At 43.4% G+C, this 16541-nt stretch overlaps 1 protein-coding gene across 1 annotated transcript; it reads right to left on the bottom strand.

Annotated features, from left to right (window-relative positions):
* Nucleotides 1-2954: 2954 nt before the first annotated feature.
* RBM24 (RNA binding motif protein 24) lies at nucleotides 2955-15543 on the bottom strand. Its single transcript, XM_003823173.7, has 4 exons — nucleotides 15083-15543; nucleotides 13906-14029; nucleotides 12124-12178; nucleotides 2955-5079 (listed from the first exon to the last, which is right to left on the bottom strand). The coding sequence occupies exons 1-4, from the start codon at nucleotides 15248-15250 to the stop codon at nucleotides 4716-4718; spliced, it is 711 nt and encodes a 236-aa protein (XP_003823221.2). The 5' UTR covers nucleotides 15251-15543; the 3' UTR covers nucleotides 2955-4715.
* Between the last annotated feature and the right edge of the window lie 998 nt (nucleotides 15544-16541).

Genomic DNA, 16541 nt, shown 5'->3' with positions numbered 1-16541 from the left:
TTATGTCACGGCTATTCTCTCCTTCCTATTAGATATTAAAAACTTCTATTTGTTTCTTTTTAGAAATGTATTTGTGGCTGGGCATATAATCCCAGGACTTTGGAAGGTTTCTAAAGTGGGAGGATTGCTTGAGTCCAGGAGTTCGAGACCAGCCTGGACAGTATCGTGAGAATCTGTCTCTACAAAAAATAAAAAATGGGCCAGGTGCAGTGGCTCATGCCTGTAATCCCAGCGCTTTGGGAGGACAAGGCGGGCGGATCACAAGGTCAGGAGTTCAAGACAAGCCTGACCAACACGGTGAAACCCCGTCTCTACTAAAAATATAAAAATTAGTCGGGCTTGGTGGTGTGTGCCTGTAGTCCCAGCTACTCAGAAGGCTGAGGCAGGAGAATTGCTTGAACCCAGGAGGTGGAGGTTGCAGTGAGCCGAGATCACACCATTGCACTCCAGCCTGGAGGACAGAGCAAGACTAAATGAGCTGGGCATGTGGGTGCACACCTGTACTCCCAGCTACTTGGGAGGCTGAGGTAGGAGGATTCCTTGAGCCTGAGAGGTTGAGGCTGCAGAGAGCCACAATCATGACACTGCACTCCAGCCTGGGCAACAAAGCGAGACCATCTCAAAAAGAGAAAAAAAGAACAGAAAGAAAATTTATGCTTTAGCATTATGAAGTAAGAATCTTGTTCTCTATAACTGCTAATATTGCTACTGCTGCAGATCAGGAAGAAAGGTACAGCCTGGGGTAGGTGGACTTTTGGCTTTCCTGAGTACGCCTATTTTTGACAAGCTTTTCCCAGAACTGCCTGACCTATTTTTTATCAATAAATCAAAACTGCTTCATTTTAAAGTTCAGCAATAGACAGCTCATTGAGGACAAAACTGACCTTCCATAAATCTGAAAAATTAAAGCACATCTTTTGGAATGAAATAACCATTGATGCATTGACTGAATTCAGTAGCTTAGAAATTATTTTAGTGGTCCTAGATAATACCTTGGGGTACAGTAATCTCTCTCCCTGGGGACAGGCTGGTAACTATTTTTCCTTGGAAAATTAAAGTTTAAGGTTGTTGATAGGTCTAAATAGGCTAACAGTTATGATATGGAATGGAAACTATTACATGGAATCTGTTATTACTGCTTTCTGTTGCTTATAATTATTGAAAACTAATGGAGTTCAAGAAAAGATGTCATGGATTTGGGAAATATCAGGACCAAGAAATCAATAAACAATCCATTCCAGGATGGGTGCAGTGGCTCACGCCTGTAATCCCAACACTTTGGGAGGCCAAGGCAGGCAGATCCCTGAGGTCAGGAGTTTGAGACCAGCCTGGCTAACATGGTGAAATCCTGTCTCTACTCAAAACACAAAAATTAGCCAGGCGTGCGTGGCAGGTGCCTGTAATCCCAGCTACTCGAGAGGCTGAGGCATGAGAATCACTTGAACCCGGGAGGCAGAGCTTGCAGTGAGCCGAGATCATGCTACTGCACTCCAGCTGGGGCAACAGAGTGAGACTCCATCTTAAAACAAACAAACCAAACCAAAAAAAAAAAAAAAAAAAAAACCCAAAAAAACCAACCCCAATCCACTCCATAATTAGCATAACATACACTTCTAGACTGTCAATATGACACTCATTTGATATTCTAACACATACCGTATTAGATATTACCACATCATTGTGGATATAAATTAAAACATCCCAATAGGTGACTTCCTCTGGTTAGCTACCACTATTGGGCCTTACAACAATTGCTACTATATATATATATACATACACACACACACACCCATATATATATATATATTCCTTTTTTTGAGACAGAGTCTTGCTCTGTCGCCCAGGCTGGAGTGCAGTGGTATGATCTCCGCTCACTGCACCTCCACCTCCTGGGTTCAAGCAATTCTCCTACCCGATTCTCCTGCCCCAGCCTCCTGAGCAGCTGGGACTACAGGCGCGTGCTACCATGCCCGGCTAATTTTTTATATTTTTAGTGGAGAAGGGGTTTCACTGTTAGCCAGGATGGTCTCGATCTCCCATGATCCGCCTGCCTTGGCCTCCCAAAGTGCTGGGATTACAGGTGTGAGCCACCGTGCCTGGCCACTACTACATATTTACTATGTATCTGGCTCTGTGGCAAGTAGTTGGTGTGCTTTTTAAATTTAATTATTTAAATAACCATGCGAGACAAGTATTATTATCACAATATTATAGATGAGGAATGCATTAAAAAAGTGAATTACAGACCAGGTGCCGTGGCTCACACCTGTAATCCCAGCACTTTGGGAGGCTGAGGCGGGCAGATCATGAGGTCAGGAGATCTAGACCATCCTGGCTAACACGATGAAACCCCGTCTCTACTAAAAATACAAAAAATTAGCCAGGCGAGGTGGCGGGTGCCTGCAGTCCCAGCTACTCGGGAGGCTAAGGCAGGAGAATGGCGTGAACCTGGGAGGCGGAGCTTGCAGTGAGCCGAGATCGCGCCACTGCACTCCAGACTGGGCGACAGAGCAAGACTCTGTCTCAAAAAAAAAAAAAAAAAAAAAGGTGAATTACAAAGAGCAATTGGCTTCACTAACATTGCTGAAAAGTGGGGAGTCCAGCTCAAACCTGAGTTTAGCTGACCCAAGCACCACTGGGCTGGTCCCACTTCTGACTAGTCCTCTCTACTACTGGCCCACGCCTTCCAAGCCATCTTTCAGCTAACCAGTTTTCAGTGATACGAAGTCCTTTAGGGCTCCCCTGGTGGGACAGGGGATGACCTATATCATTTGCTAAGTATAAGGTAGATATTCAGTTAGTGAAACTTACTTTAAAGGCACAAAACCAGGACATCCAAGAGAGTATTATGCTCACTGAAAATGTTACGTTATCAATCATGGCTATTGATTCAAGTTCAAAAGAGAAATCATTGACCTTTACTACAGAATTAGAAACAGCCAATGCAACAGAAGTTTTTAAAAATTATATTTAATACAAGTGAATAGATTAGAAGATCTGAAATGTTATAAAGCAATATACACAACGAATAAATAATTTGCACAGGAGAGTCATGTCTACATTACATAACACTGTCTAGTATGGGAATACTTAAAGTAAATCCAGTGATAATGGAGAAAGTCCATAAAAATGCTAACCTGTCTTCCCTTGTATGAAATTGTTCAAGTATAAAAATCCAATACAGTGTAAAATAGTATTCAATTTAGTTTAAGAATAAAAATTGCAAGTATTGCAGTTTCAGAAGAAAAATGTAAAGCAGCATTTAAAAACTACATAAGAATAGTGTTAAACTAATGAATTACCAATAAATGAAATCTACACAGGCAAAATCAGAGGAGGAAGCATGAAACTAGCAATATATCTTGTTTAAAAAAAATCTAAAAACTAAACTAAAATGTGTTAATGTAAGAGTACTCTCTTATACAGTGCACATATGAATTTAAATAAATCCAAGTCAACATCTTTAGTTGAATAGGTTAATATTTAATACGCTACATCTAGACCTACTAAATAATTTATGCCATGAGATGAATACATAATTTTACAGTGTCACATCTAAAGTTCCTTTCTTTAGAGTGCAGCATAGTAAAACTTAAAAATAAATATCTTAAATAGCATTACTATTAAGGCACAGTATAAACCACATTATCATTAACCTTTGAAGAATTGTAATCTCAGTAACCTTGTTGTCTCATGTACTGTAGTCACTAATAAATAGTTTTAAATATGACTCTGAAATAGATACTAAAAAGTGTAAAATTACTTAAAAAGGGAAAAAAAATAAATGTCCTTAAGACAGTTCTGCAAACTTTGCCTGCCTTTATTCATAAGCCACGAGTCGACACAATAAATAGAAAGAGAAGGCTGTTGTAGTAAAAGCCTGATCCTATTTCAGAATCAGAATTGCTGACACCAGCAGATACAAGTTTCCCAAAATTGAAACAGGATGGGGAGAGGGATTAGAATGTGACAAGCTCATCAAACAAGCACAAGTGATGTGTTCTTTCCAGAACTGTGTGTGTTATTGATTGTCTGTACAGCTGTTGCACCCATTAATTCCACATCACTTGTTCCACAGTTCCACTCATCCACAGGACAGATGAGAAAATAGCTTTGGTGCCTGTCCACCATTTTACCCACTGCCACGCTCCTAGATTGATTGTTCGATGCCCATTTTTGAGATAGTAAGAACAGGACCTTCCGACTTGAAAAAAGTTCTATAGGCCTTAAGTGACTGCTAAAAATGACAATCAGTGCTTTCGCCATTTTGTTTGTAAAAAATCTGCTTTTAAATGTAATTCAAGCTACATATTGCTCGCTCTGTATTCCCTGGTTCAACTAGATTCAAACAGCATTTTCTAACTTGTAAAAGGCAGTTTGCTTCCCTGATACTATAAAAAGAGCAAAAATAAAAATCCCGTTACAAAAGTGAAGTTCCGTTGTTACTCCTGGCGTCATTTCGTAGTGGCCTTTCATTTACTCAGGCTCTTTGGGATTGATTTCCAAAATTGTGCCCATTCCCCTCATTCTTACCTCTTTCTCATCTAGAACACTACCTGGAGTATAAAAAAAATAATAACTCTGCTTCACAATAGCATGGCTGTTTTTTTTTTTTTTAAAGCTGTTAAGTCAATGTTAACTCTCTTATTAGCTACTAAAAATTGGAAAATTGGGAGGGAAAGAGAAAACAATTCAACTTTGATCAGATGGCTGGTCTATTGCATTCGGTCTGTCTGCAGCTGCTGAGGCTGGTACTGGCCAAATGCTGCAGCGGCAGCAGCTGCTGCAGCGGCGGCGGCAGCTGTCCCAGGTGCCGCTGCGGTGATTGGCTGCTGGACTGCGTAGCCATAGCCCCCAGCAGTAACATATCCTGCAGCAGCTGGAGAGGCTGCATAGGGGTACTGGTCATAGGCAGCAGCGGCGGCGGCAGCAGCAGCAGCTGCTGAGTATTGTGCGTATGCAGCTCCAGTGTAATCAATGTAAGGGGTGGTGGAGGCGGCAGCTGCTGTCGGCTGGACATGTGGAATGACCACTCCCGGCTGCACAAAAGCCTGCGGATAGACATAGTGGGCAGGTATCCTGTTGAGAAATGGAAAACAAAGTCAGGCGGTAGTCACCTCCTAACTGTAGCATGTTGTTCAAAGATAAAACAAACTCAAATTTAGTGGTTATTATGAGCATAGGGTTGCCACAATATCTACTTTCTAGTGGTCCACTGAGAATACTCAGGCAGTAGCCAAAGTCACAGAGTGCCCCCAGAAGAACTGGACCCCAAAAATATGATGACACCCTCCCTGCTAGAATTGTCACGTATGATTATTTGAAGCTGTTAGGTACAGTTTATCAAGAGTTTGGAAAATAAATCAAGATTCATGAGGGCTACACACATAAGAGATATTTAACAAGTGCTCAATTGATGAAGACTTTGGAAAATTTTGTAATGAGTTCATAAAATAAGAATGTTTAATTAAGAAAATAGAAAAATTCTTAGCCAAGAATATAGGACTCAAAAGGTAGTCCATAATTATTCACTTCTGTGGGGTGATCACCAGTTTGTCGAAATTAACATAAACGTTAACAAAATCCGTATGTTTATTATCATGGCAACCCTACTTGAAATTGCTATGCAGACTCAGCACACATTAATCTCTCTGCAACCTCAGTCACCCTTATTAAAAATAATAATTAAAAAAGGAAGCAGGCGACAAAATAAAAAAAGGAGTTTAAAAGTTCACAAGTGTGGTAAACACAGCAGAATCACACTTCTCAAACGAACTGTAGTGCAGCTCACTCTGTCACAAGAGGCTGTCGTGGGAAGCTACAAAAATGCTATTAACATTCATGGCAGTGATTCCCAAAGAGATGTGCAGCACACTTATTTTCTTTCTTTCTCTTTTTTTTCCCCCATAAAATTCATAAGGACACAACGGTCAACCAAACCTGTTTGACTATCAGGCACCTGAGGGTCAGCCAGCTTGTTTATCTCTATGCAAGACAGACAGAAGGGGTTTTGGGGAAATGATGAGGTTGAGGGAAAAGGCAGGACAGGGAAGTACAACTAAATATTTCTAAAATTAATAGAAATTTAAAAGGTTTACATAACAAGGAAACTTTTTTTGTACATCTACTAACTCTCATTTCATCCTCCAAATTAGCAGAAATACGTTAGTGTTATGTTTGAAATCTGCCCTATTCGTTGATATTTTGTACAAATCATATCAATTGTATAATCATGTGTTATCCTGCAAAAGTTCAAGAAAGTCAAACAAAACCAAGTATCTTTTAAAATTATACATTCACAGATAATACAAGACAGACTCCAATGACGTTACTTAAAAGTTAATGTGGTTAAAAAAATAAATCACAAGAGGTATTTAAACAAAAATTCCATGCATCTCCATTCTCACTCTTGCAATTTATTACTGCCCATCTGAAACACTACCATGAATATCTGATTTATCTTCTTCTTTAAAATAATCTCCATTAAAGCCCCCTATATTTATATCTAAAAACATGACACTATAATGCTATGTGGTTGTTGGCAAAGCCAACTTATAAGAAGTACAAGGACAAGTAACAATCTTCCAATTTCAAAGAACTCAAAACAGAGAACAGCACATGTAGATTTTTCAGAAACATAGATTTTGCTTTGCCTTTTCAGAGTTTTACTGAAAGCACTCATTAACGAACATCCATGGAAAAGATGAATTTATCTCAGAGGGTAGTGGACTTTGGCCCCAATGATAAAAATACACTCAATTTTACCAGACTTGTAGATGTTTCCCAGTGCCAGGAGAAACGACGTCATCAAGTGTTTCTGAGGACACTCAGAGATGTTCTTAACTGCTTGTCAGAAACCAGGCGCGTGGTCATGCACACACTCAGAACTTTGCTGCAGGTCAGGTGACTGGCTCACTCGCAACAACAGGTGTGGCTTTATGAAACACTGTCCCTGGCGGCTGCCGTGTCTACAACGTGTAGACACCGCTAAGAGAGCCTACTCTTATGCCAGTTTACATGTGGTGATGGACAGCAGGGGCTGCAGCCGGGCTATTTTTGATCCTGTCATGCGACAAGGGTTTCCAGCGGGTAAAATGTCTTTATAAGGCCAAAGTAAAACATCTATCAGCTGCAAAGGCCAGCCAGTGCGGATCTCACTGACACCGAAACCTTAACCCCTTGTACTCTCAAAGTTCCAAGAACAACACTGTGGGTGCTAGGGTGGTATCTCTGAATTAAGGTGTTAAGTGAAAATGTTTATCCTACAAAAAGGCAGGAGAAAGTGTTGTGAAGAATGCATTAAAAGACAGGCAAGGTTGCTCAGGGGGCTTTAGCTCTGCGTTTACTTTGCATTAGGAAATAGTTTTGATTTCACAATGTCAAACAATGAGAATATAAAGAAAGTTCACTGGATTATCAGACTCCTACATGAAGTTTGGCAAAGGTTAAAGAGACGTCTGGAAGGCAAATGAAAACCTACAACATTTTAAGGCTTAGAGGGAAAAGGAGAACCCAAAAGACCTCGGAGAGCCTAAAATATCCTGGGTCAGGAAGGAAGGCAGAATTGGACTGAAGGTTCAAGTGGCACTTTGGAATGAAATCCTGAATTAGGAGTTCTTTTTAACAGTCTGAGACCCATTAAGGTGATCTGGGAACCTCCCTCCTATTAGACATTTACCAATGTCGTTTCCTTAACCATAAAATGTGCATGCCTAGCAGTTACAAAAAGCGCAAGTGCAAAGAAGATACTTTTGGTAATTTTCAAAGAAAATTTACTACATTTTCCTTTTCTTCCCATCTCTTCAGGTTCCACTGACATCTCTATGTGACTTTTAAAGCAACATCCTAACTGGTTTTGAAGCAATATCCTAATTGGTTTCTTTTTCCAATCTATCTCACAGCAACTGATGACAAAGACTCCATCTCATTCATTTGCTCAAAGTAATCCTTGGCCCCTAAAAAACCAAACTCAGTGCAAATTTCTTAAGCCTTGGCATTCTAGGCCAAAACATCCAGACTGCCCCTGGCTCCAAAACACCTTTCTAGTATTTCCTTCCACCTTTCCTCGAACCCAGGTCAACTGGGCTCCTTTATGTTTCCTGGACAAGCTTCACATTCCCAGATTCTTGCCCTTTATTCATGTCATTCATCCCTCACCCAGATGCTAATCCTCACACTGTCTCTACCTGCTGAAATCCAAATCCCACTCACCCTAGCTCTAGCACTCACTACGTGTAGAGGTTTCAGAAATTTGCTTTATCTTTTAGTCTCATGTTTTTCTTTTTTTATGCTATGTTGTCTTAACATAGCCTCCTATTTTGCGTATGTGAAATGGACTAATAATCTCACAACCCTGGATTGCTGTGCATTAAATAAAATTATCTGTGGAGAGAGTCTACAATGACAAATATAGTAGGCACTCAATAAAAGTGTTCCCTACCCTCCACCATTCTTTAAAACCTAGGTCAACTTCTACTTCCTTCACGAAGACTTCTGAATCCCACTCATTGTCCTGATGTTCGTCTCTCTTATCTGAAGCCACATGGACAGCCCTTCTTGGTGCTTATCGGCTTTCTTACTGGATTATGAGAGAATAGAGTTTTGTCTTTTGGGGCTACAGCTTGACAAAGAGAAAAGACTGCAGCTTCTGAGGTCAGGCAGACCATGATTCTGAATCTAGAAGCAGACTCTAACACTTAGCAGTCCTGTGATCAGGGGGAAGTTAATTAACCTCTCTGTGTCTTAGTTTTGGAAAAGATATTAACAATGCCTTCAACAAACACTTACTATGAGAATTAAATTATGTAATTTATGTAAATCCCTTATCATTACAATCCATATGGCAGATGTTTGGTTAGTGTTAGTTACAGTCCCTCCTGCCCTCCTTAGTGGACACTATAAAAACTAAGCACAGTGTTACCACACCCAGCATAAAACTGAGCACTTAAACGGGTACTGAGTCAATGTTTAAGTGTATGTTCAACCTCATCTAAACTAGCCCAGAAATTTGTTTTTTTTTTTTTTTGAGATGGAGTCTCGCTCTGTCGCCCAGGCTGGAGTGCAGTGGCACAATCTCGGCTCACTGCAAGCTCCGCCTTCTGGGTTCACGCCGTTCTCCTGCCTCAGCCTCCCGAGTAGCTGGACTACAGGCGCCCGCCACCACGCCCAGCTAATTTTTTGTATTTTTATTACAGATGGGGTTTCACTGTGTTAGCCAGGATGGTCTCGCCCTCTCAACCTCCTGACCTCATGATCCACCCACCTCGGCCTCCCAAAGTGCTGGGATTACAGGCATGAGCCACTGCACCTGGCCACTAGCCCAGAAATTTCTACTCACAGATCTGTAGCCTCCCCTTTCCAAGGTTTCAATAAGGAAATGCTTCTTTCAACCATAAACTATAAAATATTGTTCAGCAAGTTTATAAGTTTTTCTACATCTGCCCACTGTGCTACATCAGAAATTCCTTTTAGGCCAAGGTTTTGTCTACAGAGGCCCAAAGTAACCTGGGGGCCATGTAAGGACCACATTCAAAGGAACAGTTCAATTACTAGAATTTCAAGTAAGTCAAATCAAATTTGAAATTCTCAAGTTTCTTTCCAGGCCTAAAACAGGAACAGGTAGCATTCAAACAGAATTTAGGATGACCAGGTGTGATTTGTTAGGTACAGACTCTGAAATTAGAGCAGTGTTGAGAACCTCTTAAAAAAGAAAGAGAAAGCTCACTTGGTCCGCCTGGAATGCTATCTATTTCTAATAAGAATCTCAAGTTCAAACATTTTATGCACACACTAATAATCACCATCCTTTATAAAGACAGTTAATATTAGAAGAGGTGAAAAACAAAAGGTTGCTATCAAAACACACTTGCTTTCAAATTTCCATGACACATTTTACACTGGTGGTTTTAATTTTCCTTGTGTTACCTTCTTTCTTAAGAACTGATCTATAAGGACTTCCACAATCAGTCCAAATTCCTATGCCCAGCTCTCAAGACCCACCTTAGACAGTTTGGTTTCTCCACGCACTGAGTCTTCTCCTCTATGCCTCTGCTTCGGCTCACTCCATCCTATACTCTCCAGACATATCCAGTCTTCCTTTTACCTGCCTAAGACATACCCAGTGGTGCAAGTCTAGTGCCAGTCTACCTGCCACGCACACCACAGCCTTATTCAACTTCTCCACTTCATCTATTTTCTTGCTACTCTCAATTCCTTTTGTACTTGAAACAATACCAAGTCATTTAGCAATTAGTAATTCTTGACTGGTTTTTGCATGACTTTTGCTTCCCAAACTAATGTGCAATTCCCTCGTTTTGCATCACCCACTGGCACAGTGAAAAAATAAACACATGCAACTACCTGTTGATTGATTCAATTTTATAACTGTTTCAAGATTATTAGTGTGAGCTCACCACTAAGCTCACATCACACCTTCAGATATATGCTCTCCTCCCTAATCCCACCTTAAACAGTTAAGTCTAAATGAATTACCCACAGAAATAGCTGAATCCATCAACCCACCATTTGTTTTCAGTATCTGGGTTGGCTTGGATGGGGATTTGCTAAGTAGCTATGGATATAGGAAGGCCCTTTCTGATCATATTGAACAGAAGACTCTTCCACAGCTAAAAAAAAAAAGAAAAAAAAATAGTAATGGTTGGCAATAACAGTGAGGTACCGATATGTTAGAGTTGTAAGGAGGTGGTCATGGGAAATATAACTTTACTCTTCCAAGTCAAGTTATTATTACTTTCTTTTTAAAATCTATTCTTAGAGATACATACGGTAGACATCTATCTATGTAGACAGATTCCAGCCTTCCAGGTTACACAGGTAGATGTTTTAGGTCCTAAGCTAGAGGAGAAATTATTATTGAGGATAAAACACTCTTTCAACAACATGAACATTTAAAAAGAAAATTTAAGTATCCTGCGTTAGAGTTACAGGCATGTTGATCAGGTAGAACAGAGCCAAAACAGAATCTAGTGTCCAGGATAAATTGAGGCGAGGGGTGATCTCCCACCCATATAACCTCTGAAAGGAAGAGAAATGAGGACCTTGGAACAGGAAAACTGGTAATCACAAGACCCAAAGACAACACAAATATGAACAGGTGTTCACCTGAGTTAGATCTGAAAGGTGAAAGTTAGTGCGACGCTACTCAAAAATACTGGCTTGTGTTAATAAAATCTGATGAGAGTTGTTGAACCTTTAAATGAGATGGCCTAAAAGTGGATACACATTGCAAAAGAAAGAACCCCATTCCCAGAAAATTTCCCATAAAACAGAAACTTAGGACATGCAAGCAATGAATCTGTATTCTGACAAAGAGAAATCACACAATTTAGCACTCACTACAAAAATGTGGTTAAATGGAAGTCACAGGCTACAGCTTAAAAGCAAGAAAAAAAAAAGGCCCTTTGCTTCCCATGGCAAAGTCAAAAGTCAACACCCCTCAACACCACCACCAAAACCAAAACGCAAAGAGCCCCTTCCCCGAGGAAAAGAAAACACTTTCACTACAGCTCTTTTCAATTAAGTAAAAAGCACACAGTTTAGCTATCAACACCACTTCATTACTGTAATAAATAAAATAAAGCACACGAAGGGCTATTGACTATTGTGAAAAATAAAAACAACACCACCAACATCCATGCATCGTTAATCACCATCTGAGCTTGTGTGTCTGAGTCTACTGGTTACAGAGTTTAATTCCAAACAGAACTATTCCACCTCTTATCATGGTATCCTTCTGATCAGTTAGCTTAACTGTATACGAGCCCTGTCAGGTTAGAAAGAGATAAATAAAATTGAGTCAAGTCGAACAGTAGTAATGGTGATGGGACACAATCGTCTTGTACACAAGTCATACCTGGTATTTTTGTTTTGTTTTGCTAATCATAAGCTCAAAATTTGTCTCGTTTGGAGGCTGCATACTTGGTCAGATAACTTGACTCATCTAAAAATATTTATAGTATCAGCATTAAAAATGCACAAATATATATAAAATTGTATAACCAGGACCATTCTGTGACATCATGATCTTATCTGTATATAACAAAGAGGCACGTTAACAAACGATAGTCATACTGAAACTTAAGAAAGCCTGATTAATCAACTTACCCGAAAGGTCTTTGTATAAGGGCTGGATGAAGTTGTTGAACACCAAAGGCAAAACCTAACAACAAAATATACCACATTCTTTATTTGTGCATGGTTAGGCATTTATTATTCCTACATGTAAAATGCAATCACAACTTTCACTTATAAAAGATAAACATTCTTTTGCCACTTTAAAGAAACTATATGTATGTATATTTTTTAAAGTCAGTTTTATAAATGCTATCGTTGATTCAAAATAAAGGTTTTAACAGGGAAAAGGTGAAAACTTTAAAAAAATCTGCAAATTTTAGTTGACAGACACAGAATCAGACCTTGGGAAAATGTTCATGAAATAAAATTAAGTACAGCAGGATTTGACAATGAAGTTACATCTCAAATATTCTCACAGTTTTGAACCAGAATCTATGAAAAGTCTTTGTAATTTGGAATGTTCTGGGATGCTTCAGACAATGCTTTGGAAGATTATGGGTTTTACACTTTCCAGTATTAAAAATTCACAAAAAAAACGTTTTTTTTCTGGATACTACATACCCACAATGTATTAGACAAATTTTTTTAATGCCCATGAATATTTGCACAAACACTCATTTTCCTGACAACCTAGTTTCCTTTTAAACCCGTTTGGATGGAAGTGTCAACCTCTTCCCAAAATTTCAGATGGAGAGGCTTAGGAGTGAAGAGTATATGATTTAATCAAACTTTACAAGTAAAGTTGCCTGACCAAAGAAAATATTATATTTGCTTAAAAATCAACTCTCAACTATTTGTGCTAATGCAAAGGGCAGTGTTGTAAATAATCCAAGAGGTATTGTTTTCCCATAGACAAAAAGCTGCTCCCTTTTGGCAACTAATAGCTACATGACTTAAGTAAAATATTTCTCATCTCTAAGCATCAGTTTCTTTGTCTGTAGCATAGGGTTCTTGAGTAGGTGCAATTTCTATTTTCTTTGATTGCTAATACTCTGTGATTTTATGTTGAAGGTTTACCATTTTGGGCCAGGCGCGGTGGCTCACGCCTGTAATCCCAGCACTTTGGGAGGCCAAGGCGGGTGGATAACCTGAGGTCAGGAGTTCAAGACCAGCCTGACCAACACAGTGAAACCCCGTCTCTACTAAAAATACAAAATTAGCTGGGTGTGGTGACACATTCCTGTAATCCCAGCTACTTGGGAGGCTGAGGCAGGAGAATCACTTGAACCCAGGAGGCGGAGGTTGCAGTGAGCCTAGATCACACCATTGCACTCCAGCCTGGGCAACAAGAACGAAACTCCATCTCAAAAAAAAACAAAACCTTTACCATTTGGACATCGCCCCTACCCCTTAATGCTTCCCTTGGGTCTGTGTTCAAGTCAGATTGCCTGCTCTGAGCACAGTGCAACTGGTGCTAAAAGGAGAGACACCACTAAGTAGGGAAGTATATTAGCTGAAGTCGACAAATTTGGCCTATATAATCCACATGTGAATTATCTACAGGTGGCTAAAAATTGGAAAATTGAGAGCAGACTACAAATGTATGCCACATAGGAAACAGGTGAGACATAACTAACTCTTCTTCCTGCACGACCCCCAAGATCCATTTTTGCACACAGGTACATTTCAAGCCTTGAGAGGAGTATTTACAACTCTCATTTATGTTTAATGCCTTGGTAGAATAACAAGCCATGGTTCAAGTTTACTAAACACATCTACAGAAAGAGACAATGTCTTCTAAATTAGAGAATCATCCCACCCATAAATGAGGGGTTCTTGGAGAGGGGGGTAGGGGAGACAGACATTTCTCACCTGGTTGCATGATCCTTGGTTTTGCTCCTAAGTATGCCAGGTTCACGTTGGCCTTTCTGCCATCAATGATGGGATTGGGATCCTTGCAGGCCCTTTCGGCAGCAGCCCGGTCAGCCATGGTGACCTTAGCAACAGACACACACAGAGATACATACATAACCTCTAAATTAACCCCTGAAGGAAATCAAGAATCACAATGGAGAAGTCATTCATGATAAAACTGAGATCAAACTTTCTTTCTATTCTTTGCTTCTTTTGGCTGGACCCTCCTCCTTGATCTCCCATTTTTAACAGGCGGGCGGGGGCGTGGGGGGGGGGCGGGTAGATGAAGGAAAAAAGAAAGAAACCCTCTAACCCTGCCTCCCCCAACCCCACCGCCGAAATCTTAAGGGTGTTAGTAGGGCCTAGCTGAGATTTGGAAGCCTAAATTCTTGGAACTCTAGATCCTCCTTCCCCCGAATCCCCCGCCCCCCAGGTCCCTACTCAGCCTCAGAGGCACCGTTTGCTTTAAAGAAAGTCCAGCCTTACATCCGCCCAACGCTCCCAACCTCGAAAACACTCCCCAACGACAATAGCTATTGTCCTACTCTGGGGCTCCCTGCTCTTCGGCAGCTGAATTTGCACGCTTAAATCTCTAGGAAGGAAGCTTAATATGCTCTGTTTCAGTTCGGCAAAGAGCCCTAGGATCATGATTTAAAAGAACCTACCTTTGCAATTAAAAGGCGGGGGGATGACACAAGGGGAACAGCCCCAGACCTCGTGGGGTGTCCCCTCCCTGCCCCAGCCAAAACACCAGAACACACGCATTTTTACAAAGCAACAGCGCGCTTAACAACCGGCATCCAGCCCGGGAATGCAATTGTTCGGGGTTGCGGCCCCTCCCTCGCAACCCTCCGCACCCCAAATCCCGCCGTCATTACAGGTCTCTCCTTCCACCCCTGCTCTGCCCTGCCCGGCCCTCGACCTCGCACAGCGCTAGGTCTTCTCCGAACCCCGCGAGGCTGGCGTCGGCCCTCTCCCCTAGCAAAGTTTCAGTTCACCCCGGAGCGAAGGGGCAGCGCCGCTCTACCCGCGGGGCTCCTCACGGGTCACGCCGAGCCCCTCACTCCAAGCTCCCGATCCCCGGGGTCAGCCGCCACTCCGTCCCTCCCCCTCACCCCCAGTCCGTGCAACTTACAAATCCATAGCCCCGGGACTTGCCCGTCTGCCGGTCGGTGATGACCACCGCCTCCTCGATCTCGCCGAAGACCTCGAAGTACTTGCGCAGGCTGGCGTCGGTGGTGTGGTAGGGCAGCCCCCCGACGAAGATCTTGGTGTACGTCGTGTCCTTCTGGGTCGTGTGCATCTTCGCGCCCGCCCCGCGGCTCGGGCTCCGGCTGCGGCTGCGGCTCGGGCAGCGGCTGCGCCTCCTCCTCCGGCTCCGCGTCTCCCGCACCCTTTCGCGGCCGCCGGGGGCCAAGGGCGAGCCCGGGGGCGAGGGCGGCGGCGCGGCGGGGGCGAGCGGCCGGGGGCGGCCGAGAGCGCCGGGCGCGCGGCTTCCGAAGTCGCCAGCGGCCCTGGAGACTTGACTTCGCTCTCTCCTCCCGCCCCCCCTGCCGGTCACCGTACAAATTCTCCGGATCGTCTGGATTAGAATCGGGTTCTATAGAATGTGCAAGCGGTTTCCACTCACCCAGCGGGGAGGCCAAAAATGAAAAGAGAGGGTAGTCCTCAAGCGAAGAAGGGGGTGCTTTAGAGGTAGATTTTTCTTCCTTAGGAATCAGGTGCCTTGGGTGGGGTGTGGGGAGGGTCCGCGGGAAGAGCGTCCGAGCGCCGAAGCGGGCGGGGGGCGCGGCGGCGGGGCCAGGGGCGAGGAACTCCGCGCAGCTTCGGCTCTGGTCTGTCCCTCCCGCCGTGGGATCTGGAAGACGAGTGCCGAGGACGGCTCTCCACCTCTCTGCTCCCTTCCCCCGCGGGCCGGGGGTCGACGCCCGGCTGGGGAGGGGGGCGGGCCGGACGCCTGCGATTGGCCGCGGCAGCACCTGGGGCGCCGGGCGCCGCCGCCCCCCAGCTGTTGGGAACAGCTGCTTCTCTCCCCGCGCGGCGCGGCGCTGGGGCTCGGGGCTCCCGCTCTGTAGCCGGCGATGGGGTAGGGCTGGAGACGCCTGTAGGCGGCCTGGCTCTCGGCGTCGCCTGCTCTAACCAGTCAAAGTCTTAGGGACCCGGCGCAGCACCAGCCGGGACCCAGGGTGCGGGGACTGTGCCCAAGGAGGAAGCTGCGTTGCTTTCCAGAGGGGACGACGCGAGCTTTTTGGGTTAGGCCTCGGTGACAGGGCCGGCGACCTGGACTGGCGAACTGGGGTCCCCAGAGGCCTGGGGCGATTCGCTGAGAGGCCAATCCCCTCCCGGGCGCGGGGGGTCAAGGAGCTCGGCCGAACGAAACCCAAGCTGGACACCCTGGGGTCTGAAGAGTGAGAAGGAGGGCCCCAACTTTCTTTGGCCCCAAAAAGCCGGTGCGGGGGAGTATCAGAGAGGTAGAGCCAGAAGGAAAAGAAAGATCTAGCGCTTGGGTGTAGTTGGGAAAACCATTAGCTTTAATTGCTACCGCCCAGCCAAACCAAGTAACCGGAGATACCTATGTCCATCAGGCACCGCCT

Source organism: Pan paniscus, chromosome 5 (assembly GCF_029289425.2).
Source record: "Pan paniscus chromosome 5, NHGRI_mPanPan1-v2.0_pri, whole genome shotgun sequence".
NCBI classification, from domain to species: Eukaryota; Metazoa; Chordata; class Mammalia; order Primates; family Hominidae; genus Pan; species Pan paniscus.
Note: the sequence above shows the minus strand (reverse complement) of the source record. Positions and strands in the feature narration are given on the sequence as shown.